This window comes from Periplaneta americana, chromosome 12 (assembly GCF_040183065.1).
Source record: "Periplaneta americana isolate PAMFEO1 chromosome 12, P.americana_PAMFEO1_priV1, whole genome shotgun sequence".
NCBI classification, from domain to species: Eukaryota; Metazoa; Arthropoda; class Insecta; order Blattodea; family Blattidae; genus Periplaneta; species Periplaneta americana.
The window spans coordinates 47,809,223-47,826,754 of NC_091128.1; the positions used below are offsets into that span (position 1 = coordinate 47,809,223).

Here is a 17,532-nt window from a genome sequence, read left to right on the forward strand (position 1 = left end):
TGTAGAAAGGAATTATTGTTGTGACGAATAAATTACATTGTTGTTACTAATAAAATTTACAGTATTCTTATGCACATGAATAAGATAATCTGCAATGAACATGCAAGTCCTGGTAAATAATATAAATTTGATTGCCCTACGTTAATTGCTTTAGCGGGGAATGCAATTTCTTTGTTAATACTTGGCGTTAAGAGATTAGTTATGGATTCTTTAATTGCTGTCATATTTTCAGGAAATCGCTAGATTTAGCTGTCTTCACAAGATTTCGTTGAAAATATTCAGAGACTAAAGTAATAAACCACATCACTAAATAATTCAATTTGTTTTCTTACAATATTTATTACATTGCAAAATTTTGTACTTCCATGTGCAGGAGACGTGATTTTGAGATGTAACAACGCAATCTTACAGAATGAATTTGTTTACACCGCCGGAAGATGATACTCCTCCACTTGGAATAGTCTTGATCAAACATTAACTCTTACACTCGATTATGTATCTAAGATTGAGAATGAATCAAGTAGCCTAGTCCATCGCTCGCACTGAGTTCAATGTAGGAACGTTTCAAATCTTGAAGCTCGAGCCATCAGCTGCCGGAGAGACTTGTGCCACTCTTGCTCCTCTCGTGGGAGAGCCGCGAGCACTGAAACCGTGGTGCCCGGCGAAACCCTGGACGGGAGCAGGAGGAGCCGCTTGCACGGGGCTGGCTTGAGTTTGGTAGGGCCTAATGGGCCGCTGAATCGGTCTCGTGCTCTGCAGCAAGGCGCTCACAGCGTTCAGCGTCGTGATGGGGATCTGCAACAAAACAAGCCATGAGAAGCCTTGTAGTGATGAACACTAAGATATACACTTGTTATATTTTGTTCAAATAATGTTACGTTAAAAAAAAAAGATTTAGACCTACTAAAATTATGTGAGAAAGGAAGTAATAGGTCTTGAGGGAACAGAGATAGGAATCAATGAGGGAACTTAGGCCTAAATTTCTAAAATAATTTATTCACATTCATTCAGTTTTTTAACTGTTTGTTGAATGCGTTGAGGACAAAGTGTGTGCTAATATCGAGTTCAATAGAAATACTATTTTCGTTTTAATTATGAAAATTAGTGATATAATCAAGACGCAGAGACAGACAATCTATTACTATCAACTTCCTAAGTGCCCGATGAATATTTTCGTGCAAAAACTTAAAAATTAATTTTTTTTACACCATTCTTTATAAAAACTCAAAAGCAAACGTTCTGATACGGGCAGATAAAAAAGTTAAATTTTCTATCTATCTATCTATCTATCTATCTATCTATCTATCTATCTATCTATCTATCTATCTATCTATCTATCTATCTATCTATCTATCTATCTATCTATCTATCTATCTGTCTGTCTGTCTGTCTGTCTGTCTGTCTGTCTGTCTGTCTCTCTGTCTGTCTATCTATCTATCTATCTATCTATCTATCTATCTATCTATCTATCTATCTATCTATCTATCTATCTATCTATCTATCTATCTATCTATCTATCTATCTATCTATCTATCTATCTATCTATCTATCTATCTATCTATCTATCTATCTATCTATCTATCTATCTATCTATCTATCTATCTATCTATCTATCTATCTATCTATCTATCTATCCTGCCTGCCTGCCTGCCTGCCTGCCTGCCTGCCTGCCTGCCTGCCTGCCTGCCTGCCTGCCTGCCTGCCTGCCTGCCTACCTACCTACCTACCTACCTACCTACCTACCTACCTACCTACCTACCTATCTATCTATCTATCTATCTATCTATCTATCTATCTATCTATCTATCTATCTATCTATCTATCTATCTATCTATCTATCTATCTATCTATCTATCTATCTATCTATCTATCTATCTATCTATCTATCGTCTGTCTGTCTGTCTGTCTGTCCGCCCGCCCGCCTATTGGAATATTAAATTATATTATTGTATCATAAACGTGACAGAAACTTTATATAAAATTTCTATATTGGAACTGAGAAGTCTAATTCAAAAACCTTTATAAAACGTGTATTTTTATGTGTGTTTAAAAGATAATGTGATCAAAAATGTTATTATGATGTAAAATAATTATTTCAGGAAAACCAAAGTACAGAAGAACAACCACAATTTTCAAGTCACACAGGTTTTGTATGCACTCGATGTGGGTTTCTGACATCTGGAGATATGTGGATGTAAAGTGAAAAATTGAGACGGTGTTGGATGAAGTTCCTGGGTAGCTCAGAGCCAAAGGTCCCGGGATCGATATCCGGCCCCTGATCAATTTTTCCCTTGAAATTACGCAATACTGCTTCACAGGAAGCTTTACCTGAAATATAGATTTGCACTTTCCATATTGTATATTTGAAGGAAAAATAAGTACAGAAAGATTCACATGCGAAACAATCATGCGTTGTGTTGTGCTTGTTGCATAGAAGCGTGTGTCATAAAATAACATTGTGTTAAGCCACAAGAATCATTGTATTCTGAATTTGAATATATTTTTTATTATTTGTGATTTTTTATGAATATTAAAATCGTGGTTGTCTGCATGCAACTTGAAAATACAATATCTTTTCTGATACTTCAGATTTGGAATGAAATATTATTCTTGTTGTTGGTTTAGGTGTATTAATTTAATTAAATTTAATAGAAGATTTTAACTTCTTGCTTATGCTTTCAAAACATTTACTTTTCTCTAAAAGGATTATTATTTTAGGTCAAACATTATGTTGTGATTTTTTTTTATACAAATTCGAGTGGCAGTTCTTCCCTTATGAAGCCAACCTAAAATTTGTAAAGCAATCAATAGTATCCTGTAAATTCTTTCTTACAACGAATATCTGTAAGAATCTGCTTAGCGATCGTATAATCATAATTACTGTATATAAATTATAGAATATAAAGAAATTATATCAGTTGTATCAATTCAGATACATAATCACAGAGATGAAGCCATCGTTTATATGCCATTGATGCGTATCAGACACAGGATGGTAAGGTTCTAAAACTCTCCTGATCTCATTGCTTACAGCCATGTGATCAGAGAAAGACTTGGCTCTTAATTTCATAAAAGAGTGAATGGACACGGATTTTTCCTGAAGTTGCGACTTAGTTACTTACTTACTGGCTTTTAACGAACCCGGAGGTTCATTGCCGCTCACACATAACCCCGCCATTGGTCTCTATCCTGTGCAAGATTAATTCATTCTCTATCATCATATCCCACCTCTCTCAAATCCATTTTAATATTATCCTCCCATCTAAGTTTCGGCCTCCCCAAAGGTCTGGAAGTTGCGACTAGATGAAGAATTGTGTCTTCTATTAGTTTGAATGTTCCAATTCCTAGCCTCTTGGTGCACCAACATATCTCGACTCCAAACATGTAAACGTTTAAGTGTTATCCGACAGAAATCAAACCGTTGGAATACATTACAGACTTGTAATTAGCTCATGGATCTAAAGATCGGCAATAAACGCAACAATTGTCTCATATATGATAGATATCCGTGGACTTGGTCCACACACAGACTTATTACCGTAATGTAGAAAGAATAGGAAGAATGAGTGCATAAATGTGTTGTTTCTCTTTTAAAAGCAAAAATGTGAACTTTTAAATTTGTGCGATTGTGTTGGGTGAGCTTAAAGCCATGACTTGTGATGTTTAAAGTGCACGCATACAGATAGAGTGCCAGCCAACCGTTGAATGTGGTATTCACGTACCTTAACTCTCATCAAGGCATGTTAGAATGTCCAAAATCGAATTCGCCGAACGATATGACGATTCACAATCATGTAACTTGCTCTGTGATTTCTTCTGTTGAAATGTCGTCACAAATGAAGAAGGCGATGAATTTATAGTCACAATATCAGCACCATTTACTCTTAATATTGTTGGCACTAAGTCTGATGTTCAACATGTTCAGTAGCAATTCACTTCTTGATGTCTTTTTATAATTACTTAAAGTTCTAACTATAATATATCTACTAGCGCTCTTATTCCAAGACTCACTGATCTGAAGAGCGAATCGAGATAATTTCCAATAGCATGTATATCGTAGATATTGAAAGCATTTCCAGCTGACCCGAGGTGAGGTAAAAAGGGAAGGCCGAGAGGGTTGAAAATATTAGGGATCGGAGGTATACCTCCAGGTGAGTGGTGAATACCGTGATGGGGATGTCCAAAAGGTAGGTGGGGAAAGTTGTGATGTGGATGCCCCCCAAAAATGTCATGCGGATGTCCTCCAAAAATATCATGCGGATGGTTTCCTAGAAATGGACTATGATGTCTTGGATCGTGGTGATGAGGATGGAAGCTGTGGTGCCCTTCTGATATATGGTGGTGGGGATGCTCTCCTGAACCATGGTGGTGGTGATGTTCATCGTGGCCAACGTGGCCTCCTGAACTGTGTTGGTGGTGATGTTGGGTGTGACCGGGATGATCTCCTGAACCGTGGTAGTGAGGATTGTGACTGGGATGTCCTCCAGAAGCATGGGGATGTCCTCCAGAAGCATGGGGATGTCCTCCAGAAGCATGGGGATGTCCTCCAGAAGCATGGGGATGTCCTCCAGAAGCATGGGGATGTCCTCCAGAAGCATGGGGATGTCCTTCAGAAGCGTGGTGATGTCCTCCGGAAGAGTGGCTTGACGTGCCGCCACTATGATGGCCTCCCAAGAGATGGGTAAGGACACCCAGTGATGACTGGGGTGCCCCTATGAGAACTTGAAGGAGATTGTCGATGTGTTGATGGCGGTGACCTTTCAGGCCAAGCAACTTTAATATTTTACGATAGCTGGCTCGTTTCTCTCTCGTAGAGTTTCTTGATTCCGAGGTAGGCTGTGAAATAAACTTTGTGATTATAGGGCACTCATTCAAGGTAGTTGTGAAATTCTACGAGCTGTGTATGTGAGTATATCATCACGATTACCATCATCAATCATAATCAATGTAAAATCTGGATTCTTCCCACCTTTGTAAAGATATTTACAAAACTCTAGACTAGACATTCAAAAGAAGTTATTGTGGTCAACACGAATTCAATGAAAGTATACGATATTCACGTACTTAAAGAGGCCTAGGTAATGCTTTTAAAAATACTAGAATGCATTGTACCTAATGCAGTCGTGGCGAAAATGTGATTGTACGCCGAGCCACTGTGTAACCTGCAACGTGCATAGCACCTATAGAGGAAGGCGGACACGCGAAGGGGAAGTGAAGTAACTGTCTGACTTATTACCTGATTTTCATTTTCTTTACGTCAAGCACTTAAATATAATTTTATACAGTATAAGGTTACAAACAAATATTTCGTACGTGTAACGAAGAAAGAAATGAATAAGAAAACATAGGACACATTATCACAACCTAAATTTAACTGTCTTCAGAATGTCTCTGCGACAGAATTTCGAAATCAGGAATTATGTTACTTACTGCCGGTCGTAGTTAATCACGAAGGTATTTGTCTGTTAGTCGTGATCTAAATTTAGTTTTTACTATCTTCATTGTTGAAAATAATTTCTCACAAACGTAAGTTGTAGCGAACATGGCTTCAACAGAGGCAGCGAAAGAACGAAGCTTCGGATATTTATTTTTTGGCAAAGATTTGAAAAGTTCAACATTTTTCAAGTCTCTAGCTCTCATTTAACATCACGTTGTAAATCTGTGGCTGTGAGTTTAAATTGAAGATCTACCCGCATTATTCGTACATCTGCTGAAAAGGATCGACGCACGGAGGTATAACTTAATCTTTTAATGTTTCATCAGTAACATGTAGTATAATGCCTTTTTATGTTATACAACCGTTTCCTCGTAATACTTGTGAACAAATCATACATTTAATATTCTCATCATATTGTCAGCAAAAAATGCGTCCTCCCATCCTACTTGGAACTTTCGCTTTTGTAGAGGTACAGTTACGGAAGAAAAAACTGGCCGATGAACAGCAAAACTCGTAATGCTACTTATGCCGGTTTTGTTGTGATTATCACAGTACAGAGTACTGTTTACTCGAAGTTGCTGGACTAGGAGAGAAAGGCTTTCGTACTGTTTCTGTTCACATTCTATAAGGTTGAAACTCTTGTGTTTTTGTCGATGTACAGAAATTTGTTATTTAATTGTGTTTACCAGTACGAGGAATGTTATTGATTTCATTATCAACTCCTCTGTTCGTCTCTCTTTACTCTATAGACATACGATACTTCGTTTATTTATGGTTTATTTTTACTTTAATATCTTCCTGGCAAAACATACGACGAAGAGTAAACAAAATTGAGATAGATACAATACATACGAACTTAATGGTAAGATGATATAGACGTGAACAGTTAGTTAAAGTAGAATAAATATAAATTGATTAAGGTAATCCAATACAAATTATATAAGTGAACATTCAGTTAAATTGAAATAAATAAATAAATACCTATAAATTACTTTCGGTAAACAATTAGTAATGAGGGAAGAGAAACACAAATACAGTTGTTAGTTAGAAATAATTTTTGTGCAATTTAGGAAAACGTGTGATTATATAAGTGATTTTAGTGTTTACTAGAACCTATTTATTTATTCTATTATTAAAGCTACAGGGTGCTATTCATAGACATTTCGCTAGCCCGGGGTACGAGCGTGCTAAACAGGATTCATATCATATCATATCATATCATATCATATCATATCATATCATATATCGTATCGTATCATATCATATCATATCATATCATATCATATCATATCATATCATATCATATCATATCATATCATATCATATCATATCATATCATATCATATCATATCATCATATATCATATCGCTGACACTGGTTTATGAATACGAAAAACGTTAGTTCGCTGATCATTCACCGAAAGCTCGCGCTAAGAATGTCTATGAATACGGCCCACAGTGTTTATTTTTGTTCTAAAAAAAGAAAAGAAAAATACATTCCTGAAGTAAAATAATTAATACTGAATGTTCTTTATATCAGAAATTAAAATATTCTTCTACCTATGTAGTTCTAGTTATATACAACAGTTTTCTTCTGGACTTAATAGCCTGTCCATAAACATTGATCACTGCATCCATTCTTCTACTTACAGAATTAACAAGGCTTTGGCTGTAGACCTACTGTATCTATCTGACAATGCAACATCATCCCAAACATCTGCAATGAGATTCCACAATTCATCTGCAATCCTAGGACACCGACTCTGTAGTTACACTTTAACATTGCGTTGCACTTCCGTACACACATTTTCTATGGAATTTAAGCAGGACTTCTTGGCACCCATGGAACCTCTAGACATCGTCCCTGTGAATGTTGAACCACCGCTGCACGGCGACGCATGTGTGTACCGAAGACAAGTCATGTTGGAAGTTTATTTTGTTTTCGGCCTTAAACACACGAACACTAGGTAGCATCACATTTTCCAGTTTATTAGTGTACTGAGGCTCATTCATATGCCCATGAATCCTCCATAGTGCACCGCCACCATAACCAGAAATCCGTACCACACCGACACGGACAAACGACCACTGCGTTGTCTCTGGACCACATATTCAGGGTCAAATCTCTTGGATTGTTTCGGTCGATATACGTGCACTGGCCTGCTATAGTTCATAAACACATCATCCAAAAAGATGACCTCTTTCCATGGATAGTTGTATGAATTCGACAAAATGTGACACGATCAATTCGATGGTCTTCAGTCAGAACTTCCTTCACCGCTGTTCTTCTCAGCACAACGTTAGCACTATTGAGCCTTTTACTAGCTTTCTGTTGGAAGCAGGAAATTCCCTGCCGGCCACAAATATTTTAAAATTATAAAATGAAAGCGCCTCGAACGTTCTTTTAACATAAGATCTTGTTGTGGTGTTGATGCCTTGGGTCTTCAACTACCAGGTTTACGAGTTATGTAACTTCGCTCTTGATACTGCGCCCACCACCTGGACGCTGTTCTAGTCGCAACTCTATAGCGTTCTCCAGCTCGAGCCGTGCTAAATCGGCCTTCCTCGAGCAGTGCAATTACATAGGCTTTGACGTCCATATCTATGGAACTGAAATACTAATGATGATTTTCGTAGTGGTTGTGGCTATTTATAGACAAATTCTGTTAGTAGGGCTGGAAAGGCTCACATGCCTAGGACTCTAGAAAGAACACGAAATATACAGTAACCATAAACCATAAACATAGTATGTCTGTAGAGTGAAGAGAGACGAACAGAGGGGATGAAAATAACATTAACAACATTCCTCATACCCGCAATGGCAAAACCAATGGCAAAACAACTTTCTGTATGTCGACTAAAACACAACAAACGTTGCAAATATACACATAGGCTCAGTGCCGGATTCAGGCCTAGGTAACTTAGACAGTTGCCTAGGGCGGCAATTTCCAGGGGGCGGCATTTTCTCTCTCTCTTTCTCTCCCTTTTTCATTTTTATTTTACAATGAAATTTATTTTTAAAACACATGTTGGTAAATCTTTTCTGAAGTTTCTTCTTGAACACCTTGTGGAAGTCAGATATTGTTTTGTTATCACATTGTCGCGGTCGTGGCAAGAGTGAAAGGAAAGTGTGCAGCTGCATAGTTATATTGTAATGCCGGTATAACATTATTATACTATGAAACTGCTTAAATTTAACTGCTTGTATGAACAAGAATGCAGTGTTGAAAATCAAATTGCATATTGTTGTTTATTAGCTATTTATCGCTATGAATAGTAACCACAACTCTCAGTTACATTCACAATATAATAGCCTATATCAGCGTTTCTCAAACTATGGTCCTTGGACCACCTGTTTCCCCGAGGTCTGCCCTTGTGGTTCTTCAAAAAGGACAGAAGAAAAAATCAAATTCAAACGAATTGCGTATCACACTATCTGAAAATCTCAGAGTTTGGAAATGACACATGACAGTCACCTTTCACTTTTACTCCCAGTACTGATATTTTATGAAATTTATTACCCTACCTGTCTACCGAATTCCCACTCTACTCTCAGCAAAAAAAGAGGGATTTAAAGCACTATGAGCATTGTGTTTCTCGCCATCTTTTCCCCGCACATCAGCTGACGACATGTGGCTAAGTACATTGGAATATCTTCCAGATATATTCTCAAAACTAAACGAACTAAATCTCTCTCTACAAGGTAATTCTTTGACTGTGTGAGAAAAAAGTGTTCGGGAGGAAACTTGGTTTGTGGGTCAGATCCGTAAAACAGAGTTTTTTTCACTATTTCCAACCCTAGAGTCTTCTTTGATTGAAAATGATTTCGTTATTGGAAAGAAAATTATGCAATGACATACGTTCGCATCTTGAAACTCTGAGGTCACAATTTGAAACTTATTTTCCATGTAAATATGACGAATTTTCATAGGTTCGCGATCCCTTGATATTGAAAATAACAAACTTTCGTTGAGTGAAAGAGAACAGTTAATTGAACTCTCGACTTAAAATGAAATTCCAAGCAGAAAGTATGGTTAATTTCTGGACCTCAACACAAATGAAAAGAGAATATATTGAACTGTACAGTGGTGCTTTACAGATTATAATTCAGTTTGCTTTTACGTATCTGTGTGAGAAAGGGTTTTCATCACTAACTCTAATAAAAACAAAGTACCGAAATCGACTCTATGTATGTAACGATCTCTGACTTAAGCTTACCAGCAAATATCAAAATATAGAACAACTGCGCAAGAATCGACAGGCTTATCCATCTCATTAATGAGAATACTAACATTTATTTATTTATTTATTTACTTACTTACTTATTCATTTATTTATTTATTTATTTATTTATTTATTTTCCAAACTCTAATACCTTGCTTTATTGAAAATCTAAAATGATTTTTTTTTTCTATTAACATAAACTTAATTAGTTAATACTAATATAAAGTTAAACGAAGTAAATTAATTTTAATTAATTAATTCAGTTTTAAAATATACTGGTATTAAAATATGCTTTGCTTTCAAAGGGAACAAGAGTAAGGTGGTCCTCGGAACTGTTCTGACTTAAAAAAGTGGTCCCCACTTCAAAAAAGTTTAAGAAACACTGGCCTATATCATCAACAATACTATTTAATCACTTTTCAGTATGCTCACTATATAATTCGGTTTGGAAGGTTTATTCTGTAAAGAGTTGGAGTTTATTTTTCAATTTATTTTATACTCCTGTCGAAGTAAGAAATCCTAGTAAAAATTATACACCAACAGAAACCATGCTTAAAAAACCACAGCCTGCCTTTCAAAAATAAGTTTTGTTTCAACAATGAATAACTTTAAGTATTATGTTTCTTTGCTTCGAGTCTGATATGCTTCGTCAGATCGACTTTGATAATACCATCATTGCCTTCTCTGTGAAGAAAGTCCGAAGAAAGTCTTTATAATTCACAAGTAAGATGCATGTATTTTGATTTCAGTAATTTACTGTTTCCTGAAGTCGACCTGGTTGGCGACTTGATATAGCGCTGGCCTTCTATATCCAAGGTTGCGGGTTCGATCCCGGGCCAGGTCGATGGCATTTAAGTGTGCTTAAATGCGACAGGCTCATGTTAGTAGATTTAATGGTATGTGAAAGAACTCCTGCGGGACAAAATTCCGGCACATCCGGCGACGCTGATATAACCTTTGCAGTTGTGAGCGTCGTTAAATAAATCATAATATTTAACATTTTGTTTTCTGAATTGTAACATTTCATTTAAAAATACCTTTAACTGAACGTCACCTGTATAATAGCTGTCCATAAACTGTTTGTGGGATTTGGGGACGGCAAAATCTAGCACTGCCTAGGAGCGGCACTATAGGCCTACCTAACTCCGGCTCTGCATAACCTACAGAATACTGTAGAATGTAAATAAAACCATTCCGAAAGCCAATCTCTCTAAGGGACGAAGTGAAAAGCATTAATGTATCCCATGAAGTTATTTATATTCACTACATTATACACCAACAGAAATCATGTGCAAAACAAATCAAAATGGTGTTATAGAAGTAGTCCAGTTGGAAAAGCCACCAACACAATTATATCGAAAAGTCTCGCTCATTGTCAATTTAAGTCTTTCTTGATGAATGCAATAGCGAGTAAGGCGATCTGTCATATTATGGTAAAGTACGGTGACTTAGTCGTGGCAAATTATTGAATAGGTTCTTTGAACTGAGGGAGGAAACATCATCGTTCACGGAGGAAGAAGAAAAGTCTGTATCATAAGTGAAGAATGAAAAAATGGATTTGTGAACTTTGCCTTCTTAATGGAATTATCTGAATGCTTTAAATTGTTTTCTACATGGTAACAACAAGATTATTACACAGTTATATGACAGAGTGAAGGCGTTTAATATAAACCACCTTTAATTATGGAACGTTAGCTTAACTAAAAGGATAAGTTACAGCACATTTTTCAATATTAACAACGATATAGGCATACTAGTTTCTTAAGACTTTGGATTTCGAAGAATATATTCACACATCATGACGATCTGCACCAGAAATTTGATTCGAGATTTAAAGACTAGGAAAATTTTCAATCTGATTTTCAATTAGTATATTTTTAATTAGAACGTATTGATTTACTTTACGATAGTGAATTGAAGGATAAAAATCAAAACAAAAGAAGTTATCTGACATTTATATGAACTTTCCAGGTCTTAGATTTCCCCGATTGTACAGACATCATTTTTCGGATTCACGTAGGCCATCTGTGCGAACAGTAATTTTTTTCCTATGATGAAGATAAACAAGCCATGTCATGGAAGCCAATTATCGGATCACAACTTAAAATGTGCTGTCACATTATGCACTATACAAACAATAGTTCCAATCGTTGAAAAATTGCTGAGGGAAAAGAGAATTAAACAAATCCCGAAAAATCAGTGCTAATTCCAGTGTTGAGTGGACTGAATGGAGTTAAATTTCTGCATTATTATTCCTAGGATTTTTATGTGTTTTTTTCAATATTTTCCTTAACAGAAGCAGTTTACACATTTACAGTAATTGTCATGAATTACTCGAATAAATAACATGAAATGTGTATTACATTTCTAAAAGTAATTTTAAATTTATTAACTTCTAACTTTGTTGAAAATAGGCTACAATGTTTTTTTTTTTCAAATTAATTATTTCTATTCAGCCCGTATCTTTTTTCATCAGAAAACAATCATAAACCTATGCAGTAAATTCATATTTTGGTCCCGCCGCTCAACGTCTTACCTGCCCTGCTACGACTTTCCGCGGGCGAGCGAGCAAGGCTTGATGACGACACAGTGCTCTGAGTTGGGGACCAATGCTCTATACTGTGATAATCAGAACAAAACCGGCATAAGTAACATTACGAGTTTTGCTGCACATCGGCCAGTTTTTTCTTCCGTGACTGTACATGGTTTCGAGAGAGACATTGCGACGATACGCCACTCGCAAGTCAGAGACAAATACAAATGGAATGGAGTTTGACTGCAGTGAGTGAGAGGGTGGGGGTTGGAGGAGGTAGGAAGCAAGAGAAATGCATAGTTACAATGTGCTCGTGAGTCACATTTTCGCCACGGCTGCCTAATGTATTGCTTAAGCTGTGAAGTGGGTTAAAAATCCGTAGAATGAGTATAATGGAGATTTTATTATGAAATGTTTATACCTAAAAACAATACACATAAACAACAGACCAACTTGTAGTTCTATTGAGGTAAAACAAGATGTTTTGAATATTGGATTTTATTACTGAATACATTAATTTTATTTTGTTACTGTTGCAGAAAATATTAAAAACTGTAAAAGATATCAGAGAAACTATCTTTTCATACACAAATTGCGCTCTATTATTAAAAATATAATAAGGCATTACCCTTAATATATGGATTCAAAAATTGTTTATTAAACTTTAAGTGTTGTGTAATGAGAATGACTATACAACATTCCAGCAGAAAATTAATTCAGGCTATGTAGAATTAATTTCTACATAGCCTGAATTAATTTTCTGCTAATTTTGAATTTTGCTAAATTTTTAATAGCGAAATACGTACCTCCTTGAATAAAGGAGTCACATTATAGTTTACACATTCGAGAAAATTTGACAACAGCAATCCAGAGCCTATATTACGCTACAAATGTATCAATCAATGATAGTAATAAAATAATTAAAACAAATCAAGGTGTCAAACAAGGCTGCCCAACGTCCCTAGCATTGTTTAGTATATATATATATATATATATATATATATATATATATATATATATTGACGATGTCGTTAAACAATGGCAGAAACAATTAAGTAATCATTTTAAAATAAATGACAAAGCCTTAAACACTATACTGTTTGCGGACGACCAAGTAATATTAAGCAACACAGTTACAAATTTCTATATTTAAATTAACTCAAATAGCTAACGAGTATGATATGAGAATTTCGGAACAAAAAACAAAAGTTATGGCTTTTGAAGGGACAAACCACTTGAGATGCGAAATAGTGATTAACGGAAAAAATAATAGAACAAGTAAATAACTTTAACTATTTGGGATGCAATGTATCGTACTGCCAAAAAAAATGATATCAATATAAAAGTAAATAGATTCTATAATATGTGTGGAACAATAAGAAGAACATTAAAAAATAAAACATTAAGAACCACTCAACTAAAATTTTACAAAACAATGGCAGTACGTATGTTAACGTACGCCTGTGAGAACTGGACACTTAATAGATCAGACAGAAGAAAAATAGAGACAGTTGAAATGAAGTTCTTGCGTTCCGTAGCGGGTTATACACTTTTAGACAAAAAACATAATAAAGACATAAGAACACAATTAAATATATACAACGTAAATGACAGAATAAACCAAATAAGAACTAACTGGTTAGAACATATTGAAAGAATGCCACATAATAGATTTCCACAGCTGACACTTCAATATCAACCTAGAGGCAAAAGGAAAGTAGGACGTCCAATTACAAGATGGAAAGATACAATCTCTTGATGTGGAAACAGGTCAAAGGCCTAATTCCATGAGGAGGAAGAAGAAGAAGAAGAAGAAGAAGAAGAAGAAGAAGAAGAAAAAAAGAAGATATGCGAGTTTTGTGTTCGTTTTTAACGCCATGTTAAGTACACAAAAAGAATAGAGGGGGGATCAATCGGAAATTGTTGCTAACAGGTTGAAAATTGCATTTTTTAATTGAGTTCCCAAAAATGTATATTAATGCTACATAATATTTTACATAGCTGTGTCTTAAATATAGACGACAAGTTAACATACTATACGTGATTGTATATAGAGTTCGTTATTAGAATTCATTAGGGAAATGTCTGAGTATATTTGGTATTAGATGTATTTAAGAGTTCTAGTTTATATACGAAATTATAAATATTAGATTTTCGACCTCTCTTTTCCTCCAACTGTGTATGCAATAAGAGCAACAGAAGTATATAATGCATACACAAGTTTTTCATAAATGTGCGTCACTTCTTTTTCATTGTTTTCCGTGCTCTATAATTTTCTTTTTTACATTCTCTGCTGAAGGTTATTCAAGGAGTTCGAGTAGTTGATCTGGACTGCGATATCACACTGGCTGTTCAAAGTCATTATGTGGCGTATTTGTAATATTTTCTAACTTGACTATATGTCATACTTATATTAATCTTACTATAATTAATATAGTATTACATTACTCGTAATAAATGACGATATAATTTAGTTATTGTAGTACACAATCTATTGAGATCAGAAAGGCCACATCAGCTCTTAATATTCTCAGGTTACTCTCGACTATCATCTGAGATTTTAACTTTCCTTAATGAACTATAGCTACGTACATTTCAATATACGAATTTAGGAGTATGAAGGACAGAAGTTTGGGTGTAACCGCACTAAATTAAATGTATTTACGAAAGTTTCATCTTCAGTTATTAAGGCCTAGCTCGTGTGTGATGACAAGCTTCCTTCAATCAGGCCGAGCTTCAATACCCGAGAAATCTTGTGAGGTTTTTGGTGATCGAAACGGCTATGAGGAAAATGTTAGAAATATTTCGCTTTTTCTACAATTTTATTTTGCTTTGGCGTCACATCGTTTCGTCGTGTGAGAGTAAAGAATAAGCTAGACTTACAATTACTATCTATTATTATTGTGAATTTTATTTAGTAACAACAATGTAATTTATTCGTCACAACAATAATTCCTTTCTACAATTCACCTTAAACGCTCTCGTCAACAATTGGATCTTCACTCACACAGTATTCGTTATAGCACTCCACCGACGACAATGACAATTGACTTGGACTATTACGCACAACAATGAACTGTTAATCTTAACTAATATTTACAAAGCACTATTTACAAATCAGAACTACCAGTTCTCAGTTCACAGTTCTTCTATCTCAGTCACTCGAGTTCACGGTATCTCGAACCACAGACCTTCAGAGACAGTTCACTGTACTCGAACTCGGGTCCCTCCAACTGCGGTCCACTGCACTCGAACTCAGGTCCCTCCAACTGCGGTCCACTGCACTCGAACTTAGGCCTTCGGATGCTGACGCAGATGCGGACGCACACTCGAGTCGAACTCCGGCTGGCTTGCTTGCTCTGGCTTTCTCACTGACTGAATAACTGAAAACTCTGAAACTCTGCTCGAGTTCGCTGGTGCTTCTTCTTTTATAGCAAAATCATAGTTGCGAGAATTTTCTACAGGTGTGTAGAGAATTATCTCGATATCTCTACATCGACAGACTTCTGGAATAGTCGGGAAGGTCGTTCCACATTCACTGCGTTAAGTAGCAGCTGCGCGCGCAGACTCGTCGCGTGACGTAATACACCCTCTCTCTTCTCTCCACCGCGCGACGTCACTCAATGTTCCGTGGAGCCTGTGCGATCTGCTTTCATGCGGGACGCTGGTCGTGAGTTCGATTCTCACGTAGCTGTCTCATTATTATTATTATTATTATTATTATTATTATTATTATTATTATTAATACATGCTAGAGATAAGGAATTATTTTCAACTTCAGTACAATATTGTGTTCTTTTGTGTACAACTACGTTATTGGTACAAGTTCACTTATGATTTTGAGCTACATGCCAACTTCCATCTGAGTAATTCCGTATGTCATATACAGCAGTTAAAATATTTAAAACAAATTTTTTACTGTACATCATATTAAAAGCTATGCAGAAATCCTTCTTGAAGATCACGCTAATGAATTGGACAAAATTACAGCCGTCATATGGGCCTAATTTACATAGTCTATGTGGAATGGGGGTGAAGGGCAAGGTAATTTATAAAATAATTTTACACTGTGTTAGAAGTCTTCAAAATAGCGAAGTGTTAATAGCATGAGTAATGGAAGAACGTTTGTTCCAGCTGTTTTGTTTACGAAAAATTTTATCGAGTAAGTTATACCAGGGTCAAGTCCTGGTTCCTTTATTAAAATAGCGTATAGTCCTCAAATACACCAGGAGATGACTGCTTTGTCTTACGAAGGATGACACTGTTGAATCTAACATTTTCTGCTCTACCTATGAACTTTTTACCTCTGGTCTTATATTTACGTAATTATTTTGTTATTCGATAGTTTCAAATTAGAATGAAATACTCTACAAAGCAAATATCTTAATAATTATTTATTTAGCATAGTAATTAAAACAGAGCATATTCTGTAGCCAAAGTGCTTACCTTTATTTGAAAAATGATTTATTAGTGGTATATAGTAACACTTTACAGCACAGCTTTTCAGGAGGAAAACCTATAGAAGACTGATTATCGACGCTATATAACTTAGGGAGAGTTACGAACATATTAAACTCGCAAATGTTAAAAAATCTTAGTGCGTTCAGAATTGTACTATGTTCGAAAATGTACCCCCCTTACCCTACAGCAGGGTTAATAAACCGCACAAATTGTACTATCAGGTTTGATTTGTCTAACTTAATATCCCCTGTTATCGTTTATTTACATCACTAGTAATCATTACAGCATTGTTTTTCTTTTGTTTGCATGACAGCCGGAGAAGATGTGACACCGTCAATTTACGTGGCATATCAACAATATCGGTAAGTACAAGAAAAGAGTATGATTATCCAAAACATTATATAACGAGCAATGATTTGTTTACAATTGTCACTGTAAATACGAGTGTTTAGGAATACAGAGATACAGTATTTTTGTAATTAATAATCGGACCTTGTATCCTGCTCACAATCCCATCATGTTTTCTTTAGATGATAGTAAAAGATGTCATTACCGGAGCTTTATTTTAAAGTGCATACATGCCTGACATTTACAACTGGGCAAAGTGAGCCTGACCACAAAATTTTCAAACATCTTATATTACATTGAATTTTGAAGATTTTGGAAGAGAAAACACGGAAGTTATCTGTGAAAGAAGAATTATGGATATCAGTTCACCATTTATCAAGAAATTACGGTTTAAAGAGAGTAGAGGAAACCTTTGGGGAGGTCGAGATGTAGCTGGAAGGGTAATAATAAAGTGGATTTGAGGGAGGTGGGATATGATGATAGAGAACTGGATTAATCTTGCACAGGATAGGGACCGATGACGGGTTTAT

At 35.7% G+C, this 17,532-nt stretch overlaps 1 protein-coding gene across 1 annotated transcript in view; it reads right to left on the reverse strand.

Annotated features, from left to right (window-relative positions):
- Positions 1-314: 314 nt before the first annotated feature.
- Positions 315-17,532, reverse strand: part of LOC138710387 (uncharacterized) — a 96,147-nt gene continuing 78,929 nt past the window's right edge. The window contains exon 4 of the mRNA XM_069841269.1: positions 315-795. Coding sequence (XP_069697370.1) covers positions 565-795 — 231 coding nt within the window. The 3' untranslated portion in view covers positions 315-564. The remainder of the gene's footprint in view (positions 796-17,532) is intronic.